A 22,055-nucleotide genomic window follows, 5' to 3' on the forward strand; every position below is an offset into this window, starting at 1 on the left:
ATATATATATATTTCAACCTATGTAACTTCTGTATGGGTTAGAACAGGGCTAAAACCACCCATCATTTCTTAGAAATGCATATGAAAAAAAAATGCACGCACCCACACCATAACAAAGGAACAACACTTAAATTTGTTCTCACACAAATAGCTTCTCTTCAAACGTGTCAATGATCACATTTCCTTCGAGTATGCGTATGGTCACTTTTAAATGTTTGTTAGCATGAACAACTTGCTCGGGTGCACGTACAGATACTCAGCATGCTTCTTTTATAGCAGCTTACTTTAAACGTATCTCATAGAGGTGTTGGATAAAACAGTACGTTATTAAGTGTCACGCTTGGGAATACGCAGTGTTCTCTGGAAAAGAGTTCAACACATTTCCTGAGAAAGAATGAGAGAGAGAGAGAGAGAGAGAGAGAGAGAGAGAGAGAGAGAGAGAGAGAGAGAGAGAGAGAGAGAGAGCGAGAGAGAGAGAGAGAGAGGTTCAGATGAGGGAAAGCTTTTGTATGAAGTGACAGTCTAGTTTACATAAAGAGATCCTGTTGTCAGTCAACTGTGAAAAGTTGTTTTCTGCACTGTTATTTGAAGTAGGATGAAAACAGAGAGAGAGAGAGAGAGAGAGAGAGAGAGAGAGAGAGAGAGAGAGGTGTGCCTGATGTGAGCTGAAGTCACTTTTGAGAGCTCAACGCGAAAGGAACAAGACCTGGAGCGATCACATTGAACCGGGATTACGAGGTGGGTTAAAATGACTAAATGACCGTTCTTGTTTTTCATTTTAAACATTTTCACCTTAAATGATCAGCATCCGAGATTAAATTTTGTCTACTTCAAGTGTTGTCACAGCGAGGAAGCTACGCGACGAAATTTAAACAATCCTATTTAAATTATGGAAGCTTTCACTATAGATAATTTATGTAATGATAATCGCTCTGTTAAATTTTGGGGAAAACAATTGATCCGTTTTGAATTTTTCTAAACTGTAGCCTATCCAATAAGGCACACGGATATATGCAATGCTGGAAAAGACCACTATGCAATACTAGATTGAGGATGTACTTACGCAACCGCCTTTACCTTACCAATACATTGTTATAGTATCGTGTTTTATTACATAATATGTTGGGATGAGTCTAGGTTTAGGCTCTTCTAGAACAAAAATAATTTAAAATGCAAAGTGTTTTTTAAATTCTTCTTCTTTTCATTTCATTGGCCCTTTTAACGGTACGGTCCACTGTGGTTTCAAACAACTGTGGTTTTGATAGGGTATCGAGGGTTTTGGCTGGAAGGGATACAGCGCACTTCAATACCGCATAAATGTGGTAAAAATGAAAAGAATACAGTTTGAAAACAACTTTATACGTAGGTTTGGACTTAAAATAAAGTGTATTATTAAAAATGTAGTATTGCAGCATTTACAGCATTAGGACTTTATAATCATAGTCTATTGTTTTTAATACCTGATAGGTACTTACTGTACATGCAGTTAGAATTGAAACTGTGGCCAAGAATTGACACTACTGAAATAAAAAATAAACTTTGATGATGCAGTGGGGCTATGTTCACTGTTCACAGAATGAACAATGAAGCATCGTCTATCCTCCTTTCAGCTGCAACAGATTTCAGATACAGTGATGAGAACTGAAAACCTAATTCAATAACATCAAAACATGTACATCATTAAAGAGAATGAAACTAGAGTAGAGAGAACAGGTGGTAGCAGTCTTTTTGCTCGTCTCCCATGGTTCCTAATAAAAAAAGACAGCCGGTAAATATTTGCCTTTCCTCCAACACACACATAAAATTATGTACGTAATTACATTTTGCTTCTGATTTGCATTACAACTATAAGAATGAGAATATGTGATCAGGGGCGTGTTTTTGCCCTAAGCAAAGTCAAGACCCTGCCCCCCCCCCCCCACATGCATGCTAACATTTTTTTCTTTGAATTACACAACAGTAATATTGAGTACATGTAATTAGTGAGACATATATAACCTGGATTTATTTTACTTTGAACCGCATAACGGCACACAAAATTGTTGACAGTTTGGTATAAGAATAAACATTCTTTGTTTTGGAATGAAATATTGGATATGCGCGCTTCATGACTGTGTATCTGTGCCAGGGGCGGCACCACTACCCAAAAAAATGAGGGGAAAATTTTGATCATTTAAAATGAAATATGATTTTAGTTATCAATAATTATTGAAACTAAATAGCATGAACACAAATCAAGTAAATGTTATAGCAATTAATTTTATTAAAGAACCCTCAAGATTTCATTGCTTGCCTTCTAGACTATGGTGAACTCACGTACATAAAAAAGCGTCAAAAGCAATCGTCAAATCATGATTTAACCGCTTGTGGCCACTAGGGGGCCCCCAAGCTTGCGTGGCCCTATGCATTTGCGTGGTTTGCATAGTGGTTAACACCGCTACTGTATGTGATGCTTATAATATCTTATGCCTCTGTTTTTCTCAGATGCACAAGATGGTGACTCTAACAGAGTGGACCACTGCCGACTACAGTTTAAATAATCAAGCGACAGATGAAAACAGATCCTCTGAATTCATAGACTCAGAGTTTCGTTACACTCTTTTCCCTGTGTTCTATGGCCTGGTCTTTGTCTTTGGATTGGCAGCCAACTTCTACGCACTTTACGTACTGCACCATATGCGAGAATCTAAAGCCATGAATGAGATTCGTATCTACATGACCAACTTGACCATTGCAGACCTGCTCTTTGTGTCCGCTCTGCCATTCTGGATTGGCTACTACGCGCATCGCGGTGACTGGAAGTATTCGGATCCCATCTGTCGCATCACGGGTTCCTTCTTCTTTATTAACACGTACTGCTCTGTCCTCTTTCTTGCTGTTATCAGCGTTAATCGTTACTGGGCTGTTACCAAGCCACTGGTGGCTGCGTCTTCTGACTGTTGGAAACGTGGCGCTATTATCTCAGCGGCCGTCTGGGCCATTACTCTTGCAGCTTCAGTTAAATTCCTTATTGAACCTGGGGTCCAGGAGGACAAAGAAAAAAGAATCTTGCGCTGCTTTGAGGGCTATCATAATGTGAACAATGATACTAAATACGCAGTTGCTGCAACCCATTTCTTAATTATAGGCTTGTTTTTTCTCGTCTTTTCATTGGTGATTATCTGCAACATCTCGATTGCTCGAACTCTTCTGTCCCAACCCATCAGTCAGCCCCGAGCCAGTACGGGGAGGCGACCCGGCGGCACCAAGCGGAGAGCTTTGAGGATGCTGTGTGCTGTTGTGGGCGTGTTTGTGATCTGTTTCCTGCCCCACCATGTGGTTCAAGGTCCCTGGGTGCTGTCGGTGTTGGGGATGAAGAATTGGAGGAGGGAAACTCATCAGCTGTTAAATGATGCCCACCAGATCACGCTCATGCTCATGGGATTTAACTGCATTCTGGATCCACTGGTGTATTGCTTTGCCACCACAAAGTTCCGCAAATACATCAAGGGTCACTTTAAAAGGGTGAGGAATAACAAAAACTGCTCACGCAACACGTTGACCACGGCTATCTCTCTGAAGAGCAGAAAGTAATGATCGGTGCCAAAAGGCGAAAAGACGAGGCAGGAAATATTTCCAGGGAATAAATGCACTTGCTTCATGTCTATTCATTCAATATGATAATTCAAAATTTGGTACTGTCAGGATTCTTCAAATAATTGACATTTAAAATTAAGTTCTCAAAAACCAGACTATTTCTAGAATGATTATTCCATGGATATGTTAAAGGAACAGTTTGCTGAAAAATAAAAATGTTGTCATTGTTTACTTACACTTGTCCAACCCCGCAAACCTATATGACTGAAAGCTGTGAACCACTTTTATGGTTGTTTTTGCGTTTTTTTTTAGGCTTGAAAGCTTTAGCATAGTGTTTTATGTTTATTGGAAGGAAGTCATATGGGTTTGAAATTAATAGGAAGAAACTCGACCGAATTATATTTTTGGTGTATACACTTGGTATTGCTTTATATAGTTGTTTATATTATTGTCACTGTTGTGGTGTGTCAGTGAGACAGTTATATGAAGAATGAAAACATGGATTAATGCCAGAATCTTGAGAATGAGGAGGACAAATTAGAAAAGAGGACGCGTCTGGTTGATCTCATGCATGGTTCAGAGAATGGCATGATTATCAGTTTAATTCCCAGGAAACACAAAATATCTAGTTTGAATGCACTATAAGTTGCATTGTAAAAAAGGCATTAAATGTAAATGTATTTAAAATCTGAAAGGCATTTTGTAAAACAGTTCTAAGGTGGTTGACCGTTTGTGTCCCATTTGACTATGAAAAGGAATATTAGTGTACTGGAGGATGGGAAGCATGACAGTGATCATAGCTTGTCTGGTCTAGTTTTAATGTTTTATATGATACAGTAATACGGACTTGAGTTAAAAATAGTGCTAACTTTGTGCTAATGTTTTCTTTAAAATGTATATGTGTGTGTATATATATAGGCTACATATATTTCTCTTGGTATATATACTGTATATGCCTAATTTAGCAGGTCACAGTACATCTTTGTCTCAAACGGAGCCTCATGTACTTGAGTCATGCACTTGTTCCTGTGGATTTCTTTTCGATTGTGAAATTAGGGTATGTTGAAAAATGTTCTAGAAACTTTTAAAACATTTTATTTTGCTTGTTTTTTGTTGTGGTGTTATTTAATACAGGATGTTTTATATTTTTCTTGTTTATATATATATATATATATTTGTATTTTTGTACATTTAATTCATTTAACATTTAATCTGTAAACCTTATGAAAACTATGTATTATGTTATAAAATTAGACTTCTTCAAAGTCACATCTGTGAGGCATAATTGATGCTTATTGCTCATATTTGTTTCCTTTGAAGGAGCATATTATAAAATGAGTAGTGCTGCTAGTGGTTCGTTTTTTTTCTGCATCAAGCAGGAAGTTTTGCAAGAATGTGTTGCTAATGTTTGCTAATGCTTGCTTCAGATCTACATTGTGTGTAAAGTTCAGAGAGGTTAATCGAAGACTCCATCTCCGACAACTGCGGATGCTGTTATAGAACACCCATTATTCAATTTCACAAGAGTTCATTAATCAGTGCAGTGAAAAATGTTTATGTTAATGTAAATTTAAATCAATAAACATGTCCATTAAGCTAAATGTTTTGCTGTTTATTGTATAATAAGCCTTCGCCAAGTTTGGTGTATAGTTTGAAAGCTCTAGAAGGAGTTAGAATTGGCAGATGGATCTGTAAATGTTAATCCTTGATAAATTTATTTCCTTTGAATTATATACGCCAGAACAAGATGATGAAACAAGGATGGGATGAAATAAGGTATTGGAATTAGTAATATGAACTTTTCCTTTGCTCATGAATACAGAAATTACACTCACCTGAGGCCCTTTAGAGAGAGATTCCAACAGCAAACAACAGGCTGAAAATTCTTGAGTGCTGAGACATAAACAAGTACGAACTTGACGGGTCTTCTTTTACAGAACAGATTTAAAGCCTCTAAAACCATGAGACATTTAACCTGTCCCTGGAAGAGACGGCAAATTTGCATTCCAACAACTTAACGTTTTCACCTAAAGTCAGTAATAGTAGAATTATTGGAAACTCGCCCTTGCTGAAGGGTTTACTGTAAAAAGGTTGTGACTTATGCCCCTCACAAGGTTTAAGTGGAATACAATTTTTTATATACCACTAAGAAATAAGAAGTGTATCAGATAAACACATCATCCATGTTTTATCCTAGAAGAAAAGCTATTAGTTCAGATGAATGCTTGTTAAAATCAAACCGGTGAAACATGTTCCTTAAAATAATGCCTAAATCAGCAGAATGTTATGATGCAACTTCCCCTCCCAAGTGTTTGGTTAGAGTCTCTATATGCACGATTTCAGCTTTGGCACTTGATAGTCTTTGACTCTGAAAGTAAATGTAAATGCATAATTACAAATTCCCAGATATGCAGCTGCGGAAAAAAAGAGACCATTTAATTATTTTATTGATATGTGTTTAGGTAAAATTATTATTTTAGTTTCATTCTTTGAACTGCTAACAATATTTCTCCCAAATAATAAAAAAGATTTTCTATTTGCATTTATTTGCATAAAATGAAAACAGGGTCAAAATAACAGAAAAGATGTTCTGTATCAGACATTCAAAACATGGACTGTTTTTAGGAAAAGTGCAATTTTTTATGCGATAACCTGGATTTTTTTCACAGTTTTCATGTGTCTTGTCATACTGTCACTCTTTCACATTGCTGTTGGATGACTTTATGGAATGGACACAATACATAGAAATGCTGATTAAATGAAAATTTGGAATGGTCTCTTATTTTTTCACAGCTATATACTGTATATATAATAAATAAACCAGATTTTAATGGTGAGATTCAGAAAGTTCTGTGGGTGAGGAAAGTTGTGGGAGTGTTGAAGGTATGACAAAGACATTTAACATATTTTTTTATTTAACTTTAATAATAATGGTTTCCTCCTTTTATCTGTGCATGATGAGGTTTTTGTTTTTTTTCTGCTGTTGTTGTGTTCTCGGGAGGTCATGTGGTTTTTAAAGTTTGGAGGCTTGGTAGGATACTGATCAGGAATGCTAGACCTGCTAGTCTAAATCATAAACAAAGCATAAACCATTTGGGGTTCCCCACATGGCTAAACCTGAACCTTAAGACACCCTAACAATCTAAAAAACCTTCAGTTTCTCCAGTTCCTCTTGTAACCCCCTCATACGAGAAAGGCTTCAGTATTTGAAATGTGATTTTAAACTTTCTGGAGTACAGAAATAAGGCATCTGAGACTGTCTGAAATGTCATTAAGTCAGTTCTCAACATGTCCAACTATACTTGTGATGACATAAAAAACAACACACCACTTTCCCAAACCAAACCTACACACATACACATGCACATGAATACTCGAAGGCCAAAGTACAGACCGATTGTGTTCATTGGAAAACCTTTAAAAAAATGCCTCTGGTGGCGCCACATTCTTTCGGCCGGCAGGGGGCGCTGTGCTGCCTGGTTTTGTGGAGTAGAGGGATAAGGTGACACGTCAGAGGAGATCTGGCCCTCCCGGCTGAGCCTGGTTTCTCCCGAGGTTTTTTTTCTCCATTATTCAGCATTGGAGTTTGGGTTCCTCGCCACAGCAGAGCAGTGCAGTGTTGGCTTGCTCACCGGGAGACTGCATTTATTTATTTATTTATTTATTAGATATTATTTATTATAATGATCTTGCTTGGTCTATAAACACCATGCACTGTGCTGTGTTTTACCTTTCTGTGTTTTTCTTATTTGCTCCTGTAAAGCTGCTTTGGAACAATGCACATTGTGAAAAGCGCTATATAAATAAAATTGAATTGAATTGAACACAGATGCCCTTTCTAATAAAATTTTGTTGAATTTCACACTGTGCATTTCAAAAGCTATATAATAACTCATATCACACATTTTTAAGACAATTGTACAGCTCAGAGGTGTAAAGAGTACCTGAAAACCATACTTAAGTAAAAGTACAGATACCTTGCAGTGAAAATTACTCCATTACAAGTTACAAGTCACCAATTTCAAAACGACTTGAGTAAAAGTCTCGAGTATCTGATTTGAACAGTACTTGAGTATTTTACTCATACTGAATGTAGGCTCAAAGCAGCACTAGTCCTCAACACTTAAGAGACAGTCAGTGGAAAAACTAGATGATTGTGAGGAGAGCAATCGCATTTATTTTCTTAAATCATAATAAGACTGAACACCTCAAAATTGCAACAAATCATGGCGACATCATAACCTACTGTACGTCTATTACAAACACCCAAGTCTCATTTAAGCTCAACTGCTCATAAGTAAACCAAACTCCTTCAAAAAGGTCTCTTCAATATACAGATAAATAAAGTAATGTTAAGTAAATATAAAAAGTCAAAGCCTTTTTGCACTGGACATGCTGGTTTGGGCCTCATGGCCAGCTGCAGTCATGTCCTCATTTCACATACACTGTTAGCCCTTACCTGCCATTTCTACAGTAATATACTGTATTGGCAACACTGTTGCCGCTAGTTACTGTAGGTGTTTTACAGTAAACTACTGCAATGGCTGTTTGAAGATACATTATAAAGAATCTATTAACGCACTTAAGTCACACAGTCTTAGATGAACAGTGTAAATAACAGATGAACACAATAAATCTGTCAAGATTTCACCAGAGGAGAATTAAACACAAACATCAATAACATCTTCACATATTACAGACACCACTTTCACTTTATTTCTGTCATCTGTGTAAGATCTTATTGAGATTGAACTCAGTTCATAGTGGTTCAATTTGTTTTAAGTCACCATTATGGCGATCAGTGTTTGCTTTGGTTGGACTCTTTGACTTTCTTGTAGCTTTAAAATGTACACTTATACAATAACACTGAAAGGGACTTTACAGGAACCGCAACTTTATGTTTGCTTAGTAACTGAAGATACATCTGAAAGAATTCAATCATTAAATAATAATAATATAGCATTTAAGATTTATTAAGATATGTTTGGTAAAGTGATACATGTTTAATGGAAAGATCTCTGTCAGAAAATCTTTCTTTGCAATTGAGACACAGTTAGACACTTGACATACAAACCTCATCAATGGTGACAAACAATCATGAATGAGTTTTGTACTATGTACCCAGCATGCATTGCAGCATGAAGCTGTTCAGTTGATTGTCACCATTGTTGAGATTCATATGTGGATTGTTCATTTCTCTGTGTCCGACTCATTCTATAGGTTAATATTTTGTCTATATAGTGTGAGAGCACTTTTGAAAATTGAAATACTATACATTCTTTTTACTGGTTTACATCACTTCATGGCAATAGTCCCACCAATGGTCAAATTTTGAGCAAACATGTTTAGAGCACATTTAGGAAGAGTTAGTTTTAAAAATAAGAGCTTTTGTAGATGTGTGACCTACAGTAACTAGCTGGCAACAGTGTTGCCAATATATTACTGTAGAAATAGCGGGTAAGGGCTAACCTGTTAAACCGCCAGCGATTGACATCTACCTGATACTGCACTCATATTCATATAAAGAAGCCATGTTGACAAGTTTTTGTAAGTTAGGGCAAAATCCACAAGATTGTAGTACCTTCATTGCCCTGTAAATGGCAATATTAATTATAAGATAGGTGCCATGCAAAATGTAATGTGTAACTGCATTAGTCATTACAAATGTAGTGGAGTAAAGAGTACATATACTTGTTCAAAAATGTAGTTAAGTAGAGAGTAAAAGTTGCTAATATCTTTAATACTCAGTACAACTACAAAGTAGCCAAAAAGATACTTAAGTAAAGTAACTAAGTACATTTACTCCAATACTTTACACCACTGCTGTATGTTGAATATTTGGTCACCAACATTCTGCCGAATAGTATTTATTTTCTTACTGGTAGAAAATGGGAACAAGAAATGTATACAGGTTTGAAAACTCTGAGGGTGAGTAAAAGTCGAAAGAAGTTTCATTTTTGGCTGAATGGCACTTGTTCACTAATGTTAGGTGCATGTAACCACAAGAATATTGCATTTATTTGTAGTTGTTAAGCATGATCAAAAAATCTAAATGTCTAATGAACAAAACATACAATGGATGGAAATGTGTAGTAGACCTGTCCAATTCTGCAGATCATTTTGCAGGTGCAAGAAATGTTACAGCTAATTTTTTTGCAGTCATGATTTTAGTGTGTCATCATGTGACCAACGTGGATAGTACTTGCAAGTTGTCTGTGGAAGGTGAACGATTAAAATACCATAACACTTTAGCATAAAACGCTAAATAGGGCAGGTGTTTGATTCTATAACTGCTAAATCGTCTGAACATAGTTGTTGTTTCACCCCTGTAACGTGATCTGCAGAGATCAAAGTCGAGTAGGTAGGTTGGCAGGACAGCAGCTGGTTTTGACATAATCATATCGTATATTGTATACTGTATATATACACTCACCTAAAGGATTATTAGGAACACCATACTAATACGGTGTTTGACCCCCTTTCGCCTTCAGAACTGCCTTAATTCTACGTGGCATTGATTCAACAAGGTGCTGAAAGCATTCTTTAGAAATGTTGGCCCATATTGATAGGATAGCATCTTGCAGTTGATGGAGATTTGTGGGATGCACATCCAGGGCACGAAGCTCCCGTTCCACCACATCCCAAAGATGTTCTATCGGGTTGAGATCTGGTGACTGTGGGGGCCATTCTAGTACAGTGAACTCATTGTCATGTTCAAGAAACCAATTTGAAATGATTCGAGCTTTGTGACATGGTGCATTATCCTGCTGGAAGTAGCCATTAGAGGATGGGTACATGGTGGTCATAAAGGGATGGACATGGTCAGAAACAATGCTCAGGTAGGCCGTGGCATTTAAACGATGCCCAATTGGCACTAAGGGGCCTAAAGTGTGCCAAGAAAACATCCCCCACACCATTACACCACCACCACCAGCCTGCACAGTGGTAACAAGGCATGATGGATCCATGTTCTCATTCTGTTTACGCCAAATTCTGACTCTACCATTTGAATGTCTCAACAGAAATCGAGACTCATCAGACCAGGCAACATTTTTCCAGTCTTCAACTGTCCAATTTTGGTGAGCTCGTGCAAATTGTAGCCTCTTTTTCCTATTTGTAGTGGAGATGAGTGGTACCCGGTGGGGTCTTCTGCTGTTGTAGCCCATCTGCCTCAAGGTTGTGCGTGTTGTGGCTTCACAAATGCTTTGCTGCATACCTCGGTTGTAACGAGTGGTTATTTCAGTCAAAGTTGCTCTTCTATCAGCTTGAATCAGTCGGCCCATTCTCCTCTGACCTCTAGCATCAACAAGGCATTTTCGCCCACAGGACTGCCGCATACTGGATGTTTTTCCCTTTTCACACCATTCTTTGTAAACCCTAGAAATGGTTGTGCGTGAAAATCCCAGTAACTGAGCAGATTGTGAAATACTCAGACCGGCCCGTCTGGCACCAACAACCATGCCACGCTCAAAATTGCTTAAATCACCTTTCTTTCCCATTCTGACATTCAGTTTGGAGTTCAGGAGATTGTCTTGACCAGGACCACACCCCTAAATGCATTGAAGCAACTGCCATGTGATTGGTTGATTAGATAATTGCATTAATGAGAAATTGAACAGGTGTTCCTAATAATCCTTTAGGTGAGTGTATATATACATATATTGCACAGCACCTGCACTTTACATGGACACTTTCCCGCTCCCCTACACTATTTATATTTATATATTGTTTATATATAGTTTAACCTCCCTTCCTTTCCTATCTCTTTTCTACTCTTTTCGGACAGTCGAAAAAGCATTTCACTGCATGTCGTACTATGTATGGTTTTGTATGTGACGAATAAACTTTGAACTTGAACATTTTTGACCATTTTCACCATTTGACTTGGCCCACCAGCTAAAACCAGCTGAACACCAGCTTGGGCATGCTGGATAACCCGTTTTAACCAGTCCTCCAGCCCTGTCAAACTGGAAATATGTTCGATTTTTCTGTGTGTGAGTCAGCTGCAATATACAGTAAATGTAAGGCACACCTGTGATGAAGTATACTCTTACCTGGTGTCTCCAGGTCTTAGTGTAAAGTCTAACGAGACAAAGCTCATGTCAAGTGATCATAGGGAAAAAACACATCCCTATATAAATGCAGCTTATTGTATGTTTCCCCATGGTATGGCAAGGATAGCAAGATAGCGAAGGAAAAACAGAATGAAAGCAAGACAAATTAATTTGGTTTGTAAAATCCCTCCTAAGTTGAACTGAAAGTGGTTTTACTAAAAGACTTATTACAGCAATCAATTTAGTTTCGTTTCATTCGTCCCTCGGAAACCAATTAGTAAATTTAATTTCACTCAGATTTACTACGGTTTTACTTAGAGCAGGATATAGTGTAGAGGGAGCTAAAAACACTATTGATCTGATGCTAATGGGAAAAACTGTAGGGGTGGGGAGGTTTCATTGGGATGGCACTGAATGCAAGAGAGAGAGTGTGTGTTGTTGTTTAAAGTAAATGTTTGATTTCCCACTGGGAAATATAACAAACTAATCCTATCCCAAGAACAGAGTTTCTGCACGGCTCAGCAGTTAACTCAAAAGGCCTGTTTTTGTCTCTTAAGAGGTGACATCCTAATGAATAATCATGGCCACTGTGGTGCTGAATAGCTGTATTTCTGTTGTCATTGATCATGCACACTAAAGCCGTGGTAATATCACTCACCGCTAGGTGGCAGCGCTTGGCAGCAAATGAGACGCGCCCGTCCGAAGGGCCGCATCAGTGCGGGTCGTGACGTCACAATGATACCATACCGACTCAAAAGACGTCACTTTTCAGTTTCACTCGCATTTCTTCTGACATAGTTGGGAATGGTTCCGTCAGTGTGAGGACTATTGTTTTTCTCAGCCATAACAAGAGGTCATGATGTCAGTTATTAAACATCCTGTCAAAACCTCACATAGCCTACTACATTGTCCGGGTTGGCTTTGTGTTAAAACACAACAGACACACTCGCTTAACGCACATAAAACCGCCACCGCATGTCGTCCCTCATCTTTTTCTTCCACCTGCCCTGGTCGTTCACTTAGCATAAGATGAGATGCCATTCATGTGTTTGATGGTGCTGGTTGTGTGGATTCCTCCCCTGAGGCAGATGAACGTTGCTGTTTATCATGAACGGGGTTTTGCAGCCTCATCATCCATTTTGTAGGAAGCTGGCGCGCATGGGGGAAATTGGATGTCAACTGTGTTTGTCACATTAATGGGAAACATGTGTGATTGTGACAGACAGGAGCTCACTGTGGCGCTTCACTGCTTCTCTCAGAGCCCTCCAGAGAGAGAGAAAGAGAAAGAGAGAGTTGAGGGGGATCAAGAGAGAGAGAGCGAGAAAGAGAGAGATAGAAAAGAAAGAGAGCTAGAGAGGTGGGTAAAAAAAGAGAATGTGAGATAGAGATGCATTAGTGTAGAAAGCATCATGTGACATTTTTCTGCCATCACAAGAACTCATGAACTGTTTAAAAAGTAAAACATTGGATTTTTATTTCAGATCACATATTTTCTTATTCCCATTTTCCTCCTCTCTATTTCTCATTGATGCCCAGAGGTAATTAGGCAATTAAGGTCTAATTGAAAAGCTTTGTCGAGAGAGCCGAGGGCTAAGAGATCCCTTAGCGACACACTGAATCACCCTAACAAGGAAACATCTGAATAGACAAACACGCACTCAGTTTGACAATGAGCACGTTTGTGTTAGGAATAGAATAATCTTTCTAAACAAGGTTTTATGAAAGCTTTTAAAAATGAGCTAAACGGATACCATTACATCAGAACAGATCAAATTCAGTGAAAGCTGTTACTTTGGAGTAAAAGACTGTATTTTATAAAAAGAATAAAATAATTATTGTTTTGAATTTTTTTGACCTTATGCAGTGAAAGTACATAGCGGCCATAATTTGTACATTCATGTGTTTCCAATTGTAATATGTCAAATATCCAACACAATATCATGGGAATTCGTGGCTATTTTACGAAGTGGCTTATTTTGGCTAATTTGTATGAATTCATACGATCTTAATCGTACGTTTTAGTGCGATTTGCTTTGTGATGGTAGGTTTATGGGGTGGTGTTAGGGCAGGGGCTACGTATCGCTTTTTTCTAACAATCGTACGTTTTTGTGCGATTCACATCGCACAAATTGATACCAATTAGCCACCTCGTAAAGTAGTTGCAAATTCCTGTGAGATCAGGCTGAAATATCTGTTTACCGTACCTTTTTTTGAGCTGTGCAGTTTGGTCATAGTTTTTTTAATGATCCTCTGAGGTTTGCAAAGACCAATTGAAAAGTCACTTCTTTCATAACACATTTCTTCATTCTGCTGTTTTACTTGATATCTAACTTAATAAATGATGGTTAAAAAAGTCCCGCTTCATCTTCTTCAGACAAAACCTCAAGCACAGACTGTAGGCTTTTGAAGTGCATGTGCCGCCAGCCTGTGTATAGCAAGCGTAAATAATCGTTACTCTTAATTTAAAGGCCCTTTAAGATACATTAGGTCTGCTATAATTACTTAAAAACTCAATTATAAGAATCCACTGAAGTGCAGGCCTGAGCTGCAGGGCTTAAGCCATAGACAGAGGAACTGGATGGATGGAGAGCCGGTGTAAGAGAGGAAGAGCTTTACTGCTGAGTGGAAAAAGAGGACCGTAGGTCAAATGCTCATGCAACATACATGATCCTGATGGAAATATTTGTAGAATGAATTTGTATATAACATTGTGCAGTTCTTTGAATGTGTTGGTTTAACTATGACGATGAGGAGAGATCAATCTTTGCAGATTTACTCGATGGAGGGAAAAGCAGATGGCCCAGAACCGCTCCTACCTGCTGGTGGATGTTGGTGGATCAGTGTATACACTTGTGTACATTTGTATGTGTGTTCCCATGTGTGTGTGTTTACATGGGTCAGCAGGGTTACTCTGACTCTGCTATGGGCCAGATGGTACTTAAGGGGAGAGTATACCCCTGCCATCATGTAAATAGGTTGCCAGGCCAAGAGGGCAAAGATATCACAGAAGCATAATACTGTATAGTAGTTTAACACTGTCTTTTACAAAAAAATTAAACCAGTAAGAGAATCTGATCGGTGATTGTGGGATTAAACTAAATCGTATGGTTCAACAGTAAAGTAATTTTAAAGTAAACAGTGTAATTGTTTGGAGGATCTATTGACAGAAATGCAATATAATATACGTAGCAATGTCTTCAGAGGTGTATAATGTATAAGTGTATAATGAAGCATTATGTTTTTATTACCTTAGAATGAGCTATTTCTATCTACATACACCATGAGTCCCCTTGCATGGAATTCGTCATGTTGTTTCTTCAGTAGCCCTTAATGGACAAACTGCTCTACCGAGCGTGTTTCGTAGCCTAAATACGTTATCTACTTCGACAAATAAGAGAAAACTTGACGACATCTTGTTGCTGTGTCAGCCACCGTAGTGCTTCGAAAGGGAGGGGTGGAGTGGGCCGTTGGTTGCAATTCACAACCTCATAGCTAGATGCCGCAAAAATCTCCACATTGTTCCTTTAAGGAACCATTCAAATAACTGCAAACACACATTTTTTATATACACCTTACTGATCCTTAACCCTTAAACTTTCCATTGTTTCAAAGCTTTGTGTACCATATTGTAACTATATTGTACTCCTAAGACAAAAGAATGGATAAATGTAAATGTACATCTATCTTTACTACTTAAATGCTTCTAGACTAAAAGGTGTTTTAATTAAAAAATACTGCTTGAGTAAGACTGAATGTGCTTCTGATCACCTTGAAATGGAAACCATATATAAGGTCATTATTCGCAGAAATGTCATATCTTAGTCATGCCAAATTCAAATAACATTTTATAATAATTCGTATACAACAGGATTTTATTTACATCTACAGTTAGCTTTAACTTAAGTCCTTCTTGGTTTTGTAGATTGCACTTAGCTCATTGGCTAAATGTTAAATGCTCATTTGAAAGTCGCTTTGGATAAAAGCTTCTGCTAAATGAATACATTTAATATAATGTATTAAATAGAATATATAGCATACCTAACAAAAAACATGTAGAGTAGTTATTTTAAATCTTGTGTGTATAAATACATTTGTAAATGCATAAACAGCTGGTATATCACTCTTGTAGCATCCCTCCATCATCCGAAACGGCATCTTTATTTCTATAGACCACTTCGGCAAACGCACAATGCTGGTCAAGTAAAACTTCCTGTTTCAGTTTTTTTACCATTTGACACTATTTAACACAAACAATTGAACAAAATACAACCAACAAATGTTAAACGAGTATCTTTAAGATTTATGTATATGTAAGAATTAAAAACAAAGAAAAACGAAACCAGAAGGTCTTCTGGACCAGTGTTCACATAATGGCAAATTGGTCTGTTTTTCTGCTGTACACGGTATTCGATAATGATATAGATATTTATAGTTTATGTTTATATTTATCTTCATCTTACTGTGATTACAATAATGTATGCACTAGTAAAATGCAATTTTGTGAATGTAACCAAAGCTCCTTAAAGAAAACTGGATGTTTTGCACAAAAAGCCCATAAGGGTTAATTCAGATGAAAACTGCTGAGATTCTCTCATTCATGAAAGACTTTATTTTTGGTGTGTTTTAAAAGCAGAACTACACACACATCTACACACATGTGTAAAGCACATCGCTTCACCCACACTTTCAAAATGAAGTAAACATTCACGCAGATGCAGGGAGATTTTACCTCGCTTTCTTTCGATGACTAATCAGCAGCAAACAGCGAGAGAAGAATTAGCATCTCTCTGCTGAAGGAACTGCACACTTAATTACAGCTTCACTCTGCCACTTCACTGAAAGCCTTGTCCTAAACACACCCCTCTCTCTCTCTCTCTCTCTCTCTCTCTCTCTCAATCTCTCTCTCTCTTTTCCCCCTCATTCTCTCTCTCAGTGTCAATCAGGATTCTATTGTGTGTTCAAAGAATTTGGTACTCTGAACCAGCCACAGACTTGTCAGTCTAGATTGCTTTCATCATCAGCCTTCACTGTGTTTAAGTGGCTCCCAATTACTCCCTACCTTCTTTCCCCTCTCTCTCCCTTTCTTTCTCTGTTCTGCACACCTGTAATCCATATACGGCGACGTCTTTTTGGGTAAATGCGAGACATACATTACAGCTGAGAAAGCTAGACAGAGAAATAAAGGCAGAGAAACAGCCAATCACAGCACCAGGCTTAATCACAACCAGTTAAATTTAGTCCTAACGCACTTGATCAGTTCATAAAACTTAAATTCAAAGGTCAGTTCGCTGCACTCGCTGTCACCGCCTGAGATCCGATATGCATTCCATCTCTCTAGAGCTCCAGTTATTTTCACACCTGTCGTCAGACTTTTTCTTAGGTTCAGAACACCTTGCCCTTTAAATGGAGAGCAAACTGAACGTGGGCTCACTTCAGTCTAGGAAAATAACCGCACAAACACTGTCTGCTGTCGGTACGGTTTGATATTCATGAGATAGCTCGGAATAACCCTCCAGCCAGATAATTGGAATTTTAATTATGCATGATATTAACCTTGAAACAAAAACAATGGTATTCTATTACTCCTGTGATGTTGTCTGTATTACAATCATTCCATGAACCATTCAATTCACAATACTCCATCAAAACGGTTGTAGGCAGGACACTTTTTTGAAGATGAATTTTCCACATTGCGCATATTTTTACAGAGCACAATAAGAAAATGAAACAACAGGAAAGCAAGAGAGAAAGCAAGCGTATAGCGTTAGTTCTGGCAGGAGTCAAGCTTGCATCAGCTGATCCTCCTGTAGAAATATGACGCAATCACAGGTTCCGCTTTAAAATTCATTCAGCTAGCAGTTTATGGCGTTGCTCAGGTGCAAATAACCCTCCTCCATCCCCAGCTCCACCTCACATTTACAACCGGGACTCGACATCTGTTATTCCTTTTCATAAGTCTCAACTACATTTTACCTATGTGTTACACTTAAATGTCTTTAAGAAGTAATGACATCTGCTTGTTCTACTCTGTTTACCCTAAGGGGGGTTTCGCTGCTCTCCCTGCTCTTATTCATGCTGGCTGCTTGGATGGGCAGGGAGTTTAGCCCAGAACAGAACCATATCACCGATCTAAACTGTATGCTAATTGTCAATAATTTTTGACAGTAGTGAACCTGACAGAAGTGAGGTTGTGGAGGAGCAGACAGCCAACCGCACCCACACTGAAGCTAAAGAAAAACGAACCCATTAGGCCTTCATTAAACTAATGACTAAAATCGTTCCATTATATTACAGCCAGGATTTCACAGAGTATTCAACCTCCACACAGAATCGAAATTTGACATTTTGCAAAATTACGGCCATCATTTTCTACATTAGCGCTCAAATTGTAAGAGATAAACAGGTTGAATAAAAGGAACTCACATGCTTTTTACACTGTAGCATAAGTTCTAGCAAAAATCAACCCTGATACATATATTCACTGTATACAAGCAGTTATATATTTAAAAATGCTGTAATATACGATCTGCTACAACAGACACGTAAAAACCCTCAGCAAACAACACAAAACACTGAGGCCATTCTTAAAGGGACAGTTCACCCCAAAATGATAATTATTTCAGTTTACTCACCCTCAGGTTGTTCCAAACCTGTATAAACGACTTTGTTCTGCTAAACACAAAGGAAAATATTTGAAAAAATCTAAGTAACCAAACAGATCTCATCCCCCTTTGACTCCCATAGTATTTATTTCCCCTACTATGGCAGTAAATGGGGGATGAGATCTGATCCCGGCATGTCTTTCTGTGCTGAATAAGAACAGTCAGTTCAAGCCCCTTTCTTGGCCATCATTCTTGTACTTGTTTATTGCTCTTTCTCCATCTCTTCTTCAAAGAGGCCTGAACTCAAGTGTTGCAATCTTCATTTCTGCATCAATGGCACCTGTTCGATCAAAAGAGGCCATCCAGAGAGAACAGTGACAAATAACGCTCACACATTCGCTCTCACACACTCACTCACCTAAATTATCTCAATTAAGCCACATTCATATTTCTTTTCCCCGTTCTATTGTGTGCATGTCTCTGGCTGTCCATACTCCATAATGGCTTTTCCTAACAGCAGTAGGACAATGAAAGACAACAATAGATAACTCACTTGCCCTTGGACCACCAATATCTTGTCTGTGTAACAGATTGTATCTCCTGATTGAGTTAGGATGAATCCTGGTTTTTGGTTGGTGAGTACAGGAATGTGTCCTTTATAGTTACACCTATGCAGCATTTTTTAAAAAACACATTGAAACATAAAACACACAGTGACCTTTTCTACTGTAATTGTGAATATACCCAGTAGGTTAGATGAATGTATATCAGAGACTTGCGCAAGCTTATGTTTATAATAGGTTATCAGGAGCAGTGTTAAAAAGAACCTTGGGTATAGAGAGATGTATGGCTTAATATATTAACAATGGCATTGACTTTATAAATGTGAGATTAAAAAACAATATTTTTACTCGAAGGCCATCTATTTTTGCTTCAAAATCTGTGACGTCAAATGGTTGCAATCTAAACACGTTCTCTTAATGCTACAGCGAAGCACACACGTTTTCCATATTTAAAAGTAAAATATGAGACCTCAAACATAAGATCAGGTATATAAATACACAGGGACAGTAGGTGGCGGTATGTCCTATTGACACAAGCCAGCCAGCCAGCCAGCCTGCCATAAAAGAAGACTGCGTTCAGGAGCGTCTGTTCAAGGTAAACATGCATTAAATCATAGCATTAATAACACAAAAGATATTTTAAATAATGTTAAACAACGACGGTATCCATTCACTTGCATTGGTTTTGTGTCCATCCATACAATAGAAGTGAATGGTTACCAGCATTCTTCAAAATATCTTTTTTTGTGTTCTGCAGAAGAAAGAAAGTCATACAGGTTTGAAATGACAAGAGGGTGAACAACATTTTCATTTTGGGTGAACTATCCCTTTAATGTGTTTGACTATAGTGAATTTGACTTTGAAAAATACATCTGTTTACTTCTAAAGTATTTATTTGAGCATGACAACTCGCCCTCATCTTTCCAATGCCATATTTATTGGAGCGATGATTTATCAACTTGATTGCTTATAGAACAAAGGATCTCCTGTGCTCCTCTTTATGGCATTGTGATGCAATTTATTCCAAACAGTCGTTCCTTTGTCTCAACAGTGTGTTGTGTAGTGGGTAGTAGACAATCTGTGTGACAGTTTGATGAGTTATTCACCCTTCAAAGGTCTCTAGTAAATCAATGGAAACTCTGACAACATAAGCTGGTTTAGATCAGGCTGGTTAGCAGTCCCCACAACCATAGATCAGCAAATCATCTCAGGCTGGCTTAAAGGAATAGTTCACCCAAAAATATCAAGTCATCATTTACTGACCCTGTTGTCATTTCAAACCTGTATGACTTTCTTTCTTCCGCAGGACACAAAAGAAGATATTTTGAAGAATGTTGTTAACTGGCCTCCATTCACTTGCATTGGTTTTGTCTCCATACAATAGAAGTGAATGGGGGGCCGTGCTGTTTGGTTACCAACTTTCTTCAAAATATCTTCTTTTGTGTTCTGCGGCAGAAAGAAAGTCATACAGGTTTAGGAGTAAATGATGACAGAATTTCCCTTGAACTATCCCTTTAAGCTGTTTTTTAGCAGTTATACTGCCTCACAACACAGAAAAAGCACAGCAGACTGCTAAAACATTTCCATGTCCAAACTCCACTGTCCAGTGACTAACAACCAAATCCTTTTCACAAAGTATATTTGACTCCTGTTTGGAGTGTTTGTTTTGTGGGTCAGAAGCCATGTGCAGAAAGACACATTCAAAAACACTTTTAATGGAAGCGTGGTTTGTTTCTTGCTGGAGTTGCCGGTTTATCTCTCTATACATCAAAAAGAAAGTTTTTTTTCTTTTTAAAATTCCTGTAAAAATGCTCTCTCTCATTCCCACACCACCTGATGCTGGAAGGCCAGTTGAGCTGTCTCCCTGCCCATCTGCCCCGGCAGTCCCTCGCTTCCCAGGTAGTGACAGGCACTGTTGCCGTGGTGATGGATGACTTTGTGTCGAGTTGTGTGCTAACCGACAGCTCATCTGTGTCTCCTTAGTTTAAATTGAACAGGACAATAAAACGCAATCTATACATAAATATAATTTACAATATAATTTTATATTTATATTTTAAATTACAGTTAATAGTGTAAAACTTATGTAAAATTAATGACTTTTGAAAAGTAATCTGATAATGAGTTACTTGTAATGCATCACCGCCTACACAGTTTATATTAAATTTTGTAGTTTGCAGTCGAAGAATGTGCTACACCAGCTATATGCATTTGTAGTTATTTTACAACAGCCTCAAACACAACATATTTTAATAATATGTGATCTCAGTCCCCTGCAAAATAACGGCATATGAGCCACCCATGAGATGCATGCACAAAAACAAAAAACAAACGAAGTTCCCTATCGATACTTCACTCGGACGCTATGGGGAAAACTCCTTTTTCTCCGATGACTGAAGCTTTTTCCAATAAAGTGGAAAGTTTTCCAATAAACTGCATGGCCATTGGTTTGTGAAAAGTAAAACTTTAATTCTGGGAATAATAGTGAGAGGCTATACACTCCAGTTCGCTCGCAGGTCCCCGTGTTTTCGTGGTGCTTCCCACCTGAGTGCAGGTCACGTCCTGCGCACAGAGGTGATGAACTTGCTGGGGAAAGGAGCCATAGAGACGGTTCCCCCAGCCCAGGCCGAGTCAGGCTTCTACAGCTGCTATTTTCTCATGCCAAAGAAGGATGGCGGTCTCCGCCCCATCCTCGACCTCAGACTTCTGAACCGTGCCCTCATGAAACGGCGTTTCAGAATGATCACTCTGAAACAGATCCTCTCGCAAAGATGCCCAGAGGACTGTTTCTTCTCCCTGGATCTGAAAGACACATACTTCCACATCCAGATAGCCCCCCATCACAGACGATTCTTGAGATTCACCTATGAAGGAGTTGCTTATCAATACACGGTCCTACCGTTTGGGCTGTCCCTAGCTCCTCGCACTTTCACGAAGTGCATGGACGCGGCTCTTTCCCGTCTCAGACAGATGGGAATCCGCATTCTGAACTACCTCAATGACTGGCTCGTTCTAGCACTGTCGGAGGACGAGCAGGTCCCTTCTCCTCAGCCACTTAGAATGCCTGGGGCTCAGGATCAACTTTGCCAAGAGCGCTCTGTCTCCCAGCCAACGAATTTCATTCCTGGGAGCGGTCTTCGACTCTACTCGAATGACAACCAGGCTGACGGCAGAACACGCACTGGCCATTCAGAGACTCGCGACCTCCGAGCTTGGGATTTCACACCACCACAAGACATTTCAGAGAATGCTGGGTCCCA

The 22,055-nt window shown here is 38.5% G+C and overlaps 1 protein-coding gene across 1 annotated transcript; it reads left to right on the forward strand.

The window, feature by feature from the left end:
* The first annotated feature begins 624 nt into the window (after window positions 1-624).
* Window positions 625-5,193, forward strand: ptafr (platelet-activating factor receptor). Its single transcript, XM_057344755.1, has 2 exons — window positions 625-738; window positions 2,485-5,193. The coding sequence occupies exon 2, from the start codon at window positions 2,485-2,487 to the stop codon at window positions 3,571-3,573; it is 1,089 nt and encodes a 362-aa protein (XP_057200738.1). The 5' UTR covers window positions 625-738; the 3' UTR covers window positions 3,574-5,193.
* The last annotated feature ends 16,862 nt before the right edge of the window (window positions 5,194-22,055 follow it).

The sequence above is a fragment of the Triplophysa rosa genome, linkage group LG10 (assembly GCF_024868665.1).
Source record: "Triplophysa rosa linkage group LG10, Trosa_1v2, whole genome shotgun sequence".
NCBI classification, from domain to species: domain Eukaryota; kingdom Metazoa; phylum Chordata; class Actinopteri; order Cypriniformes; family Nemacheilidae; genus Triplophysa; species Triplophysa rosa.

Bases quoted from the DNA above. Each gene is read 5' to 3' on its own strand.
- ptafr (XM_057344755.1), top strand. From the start codon at position 2,485: ATGCACAAGATGGTGACTCTAACAGAGTGGACCACTGCCGACTACAGT.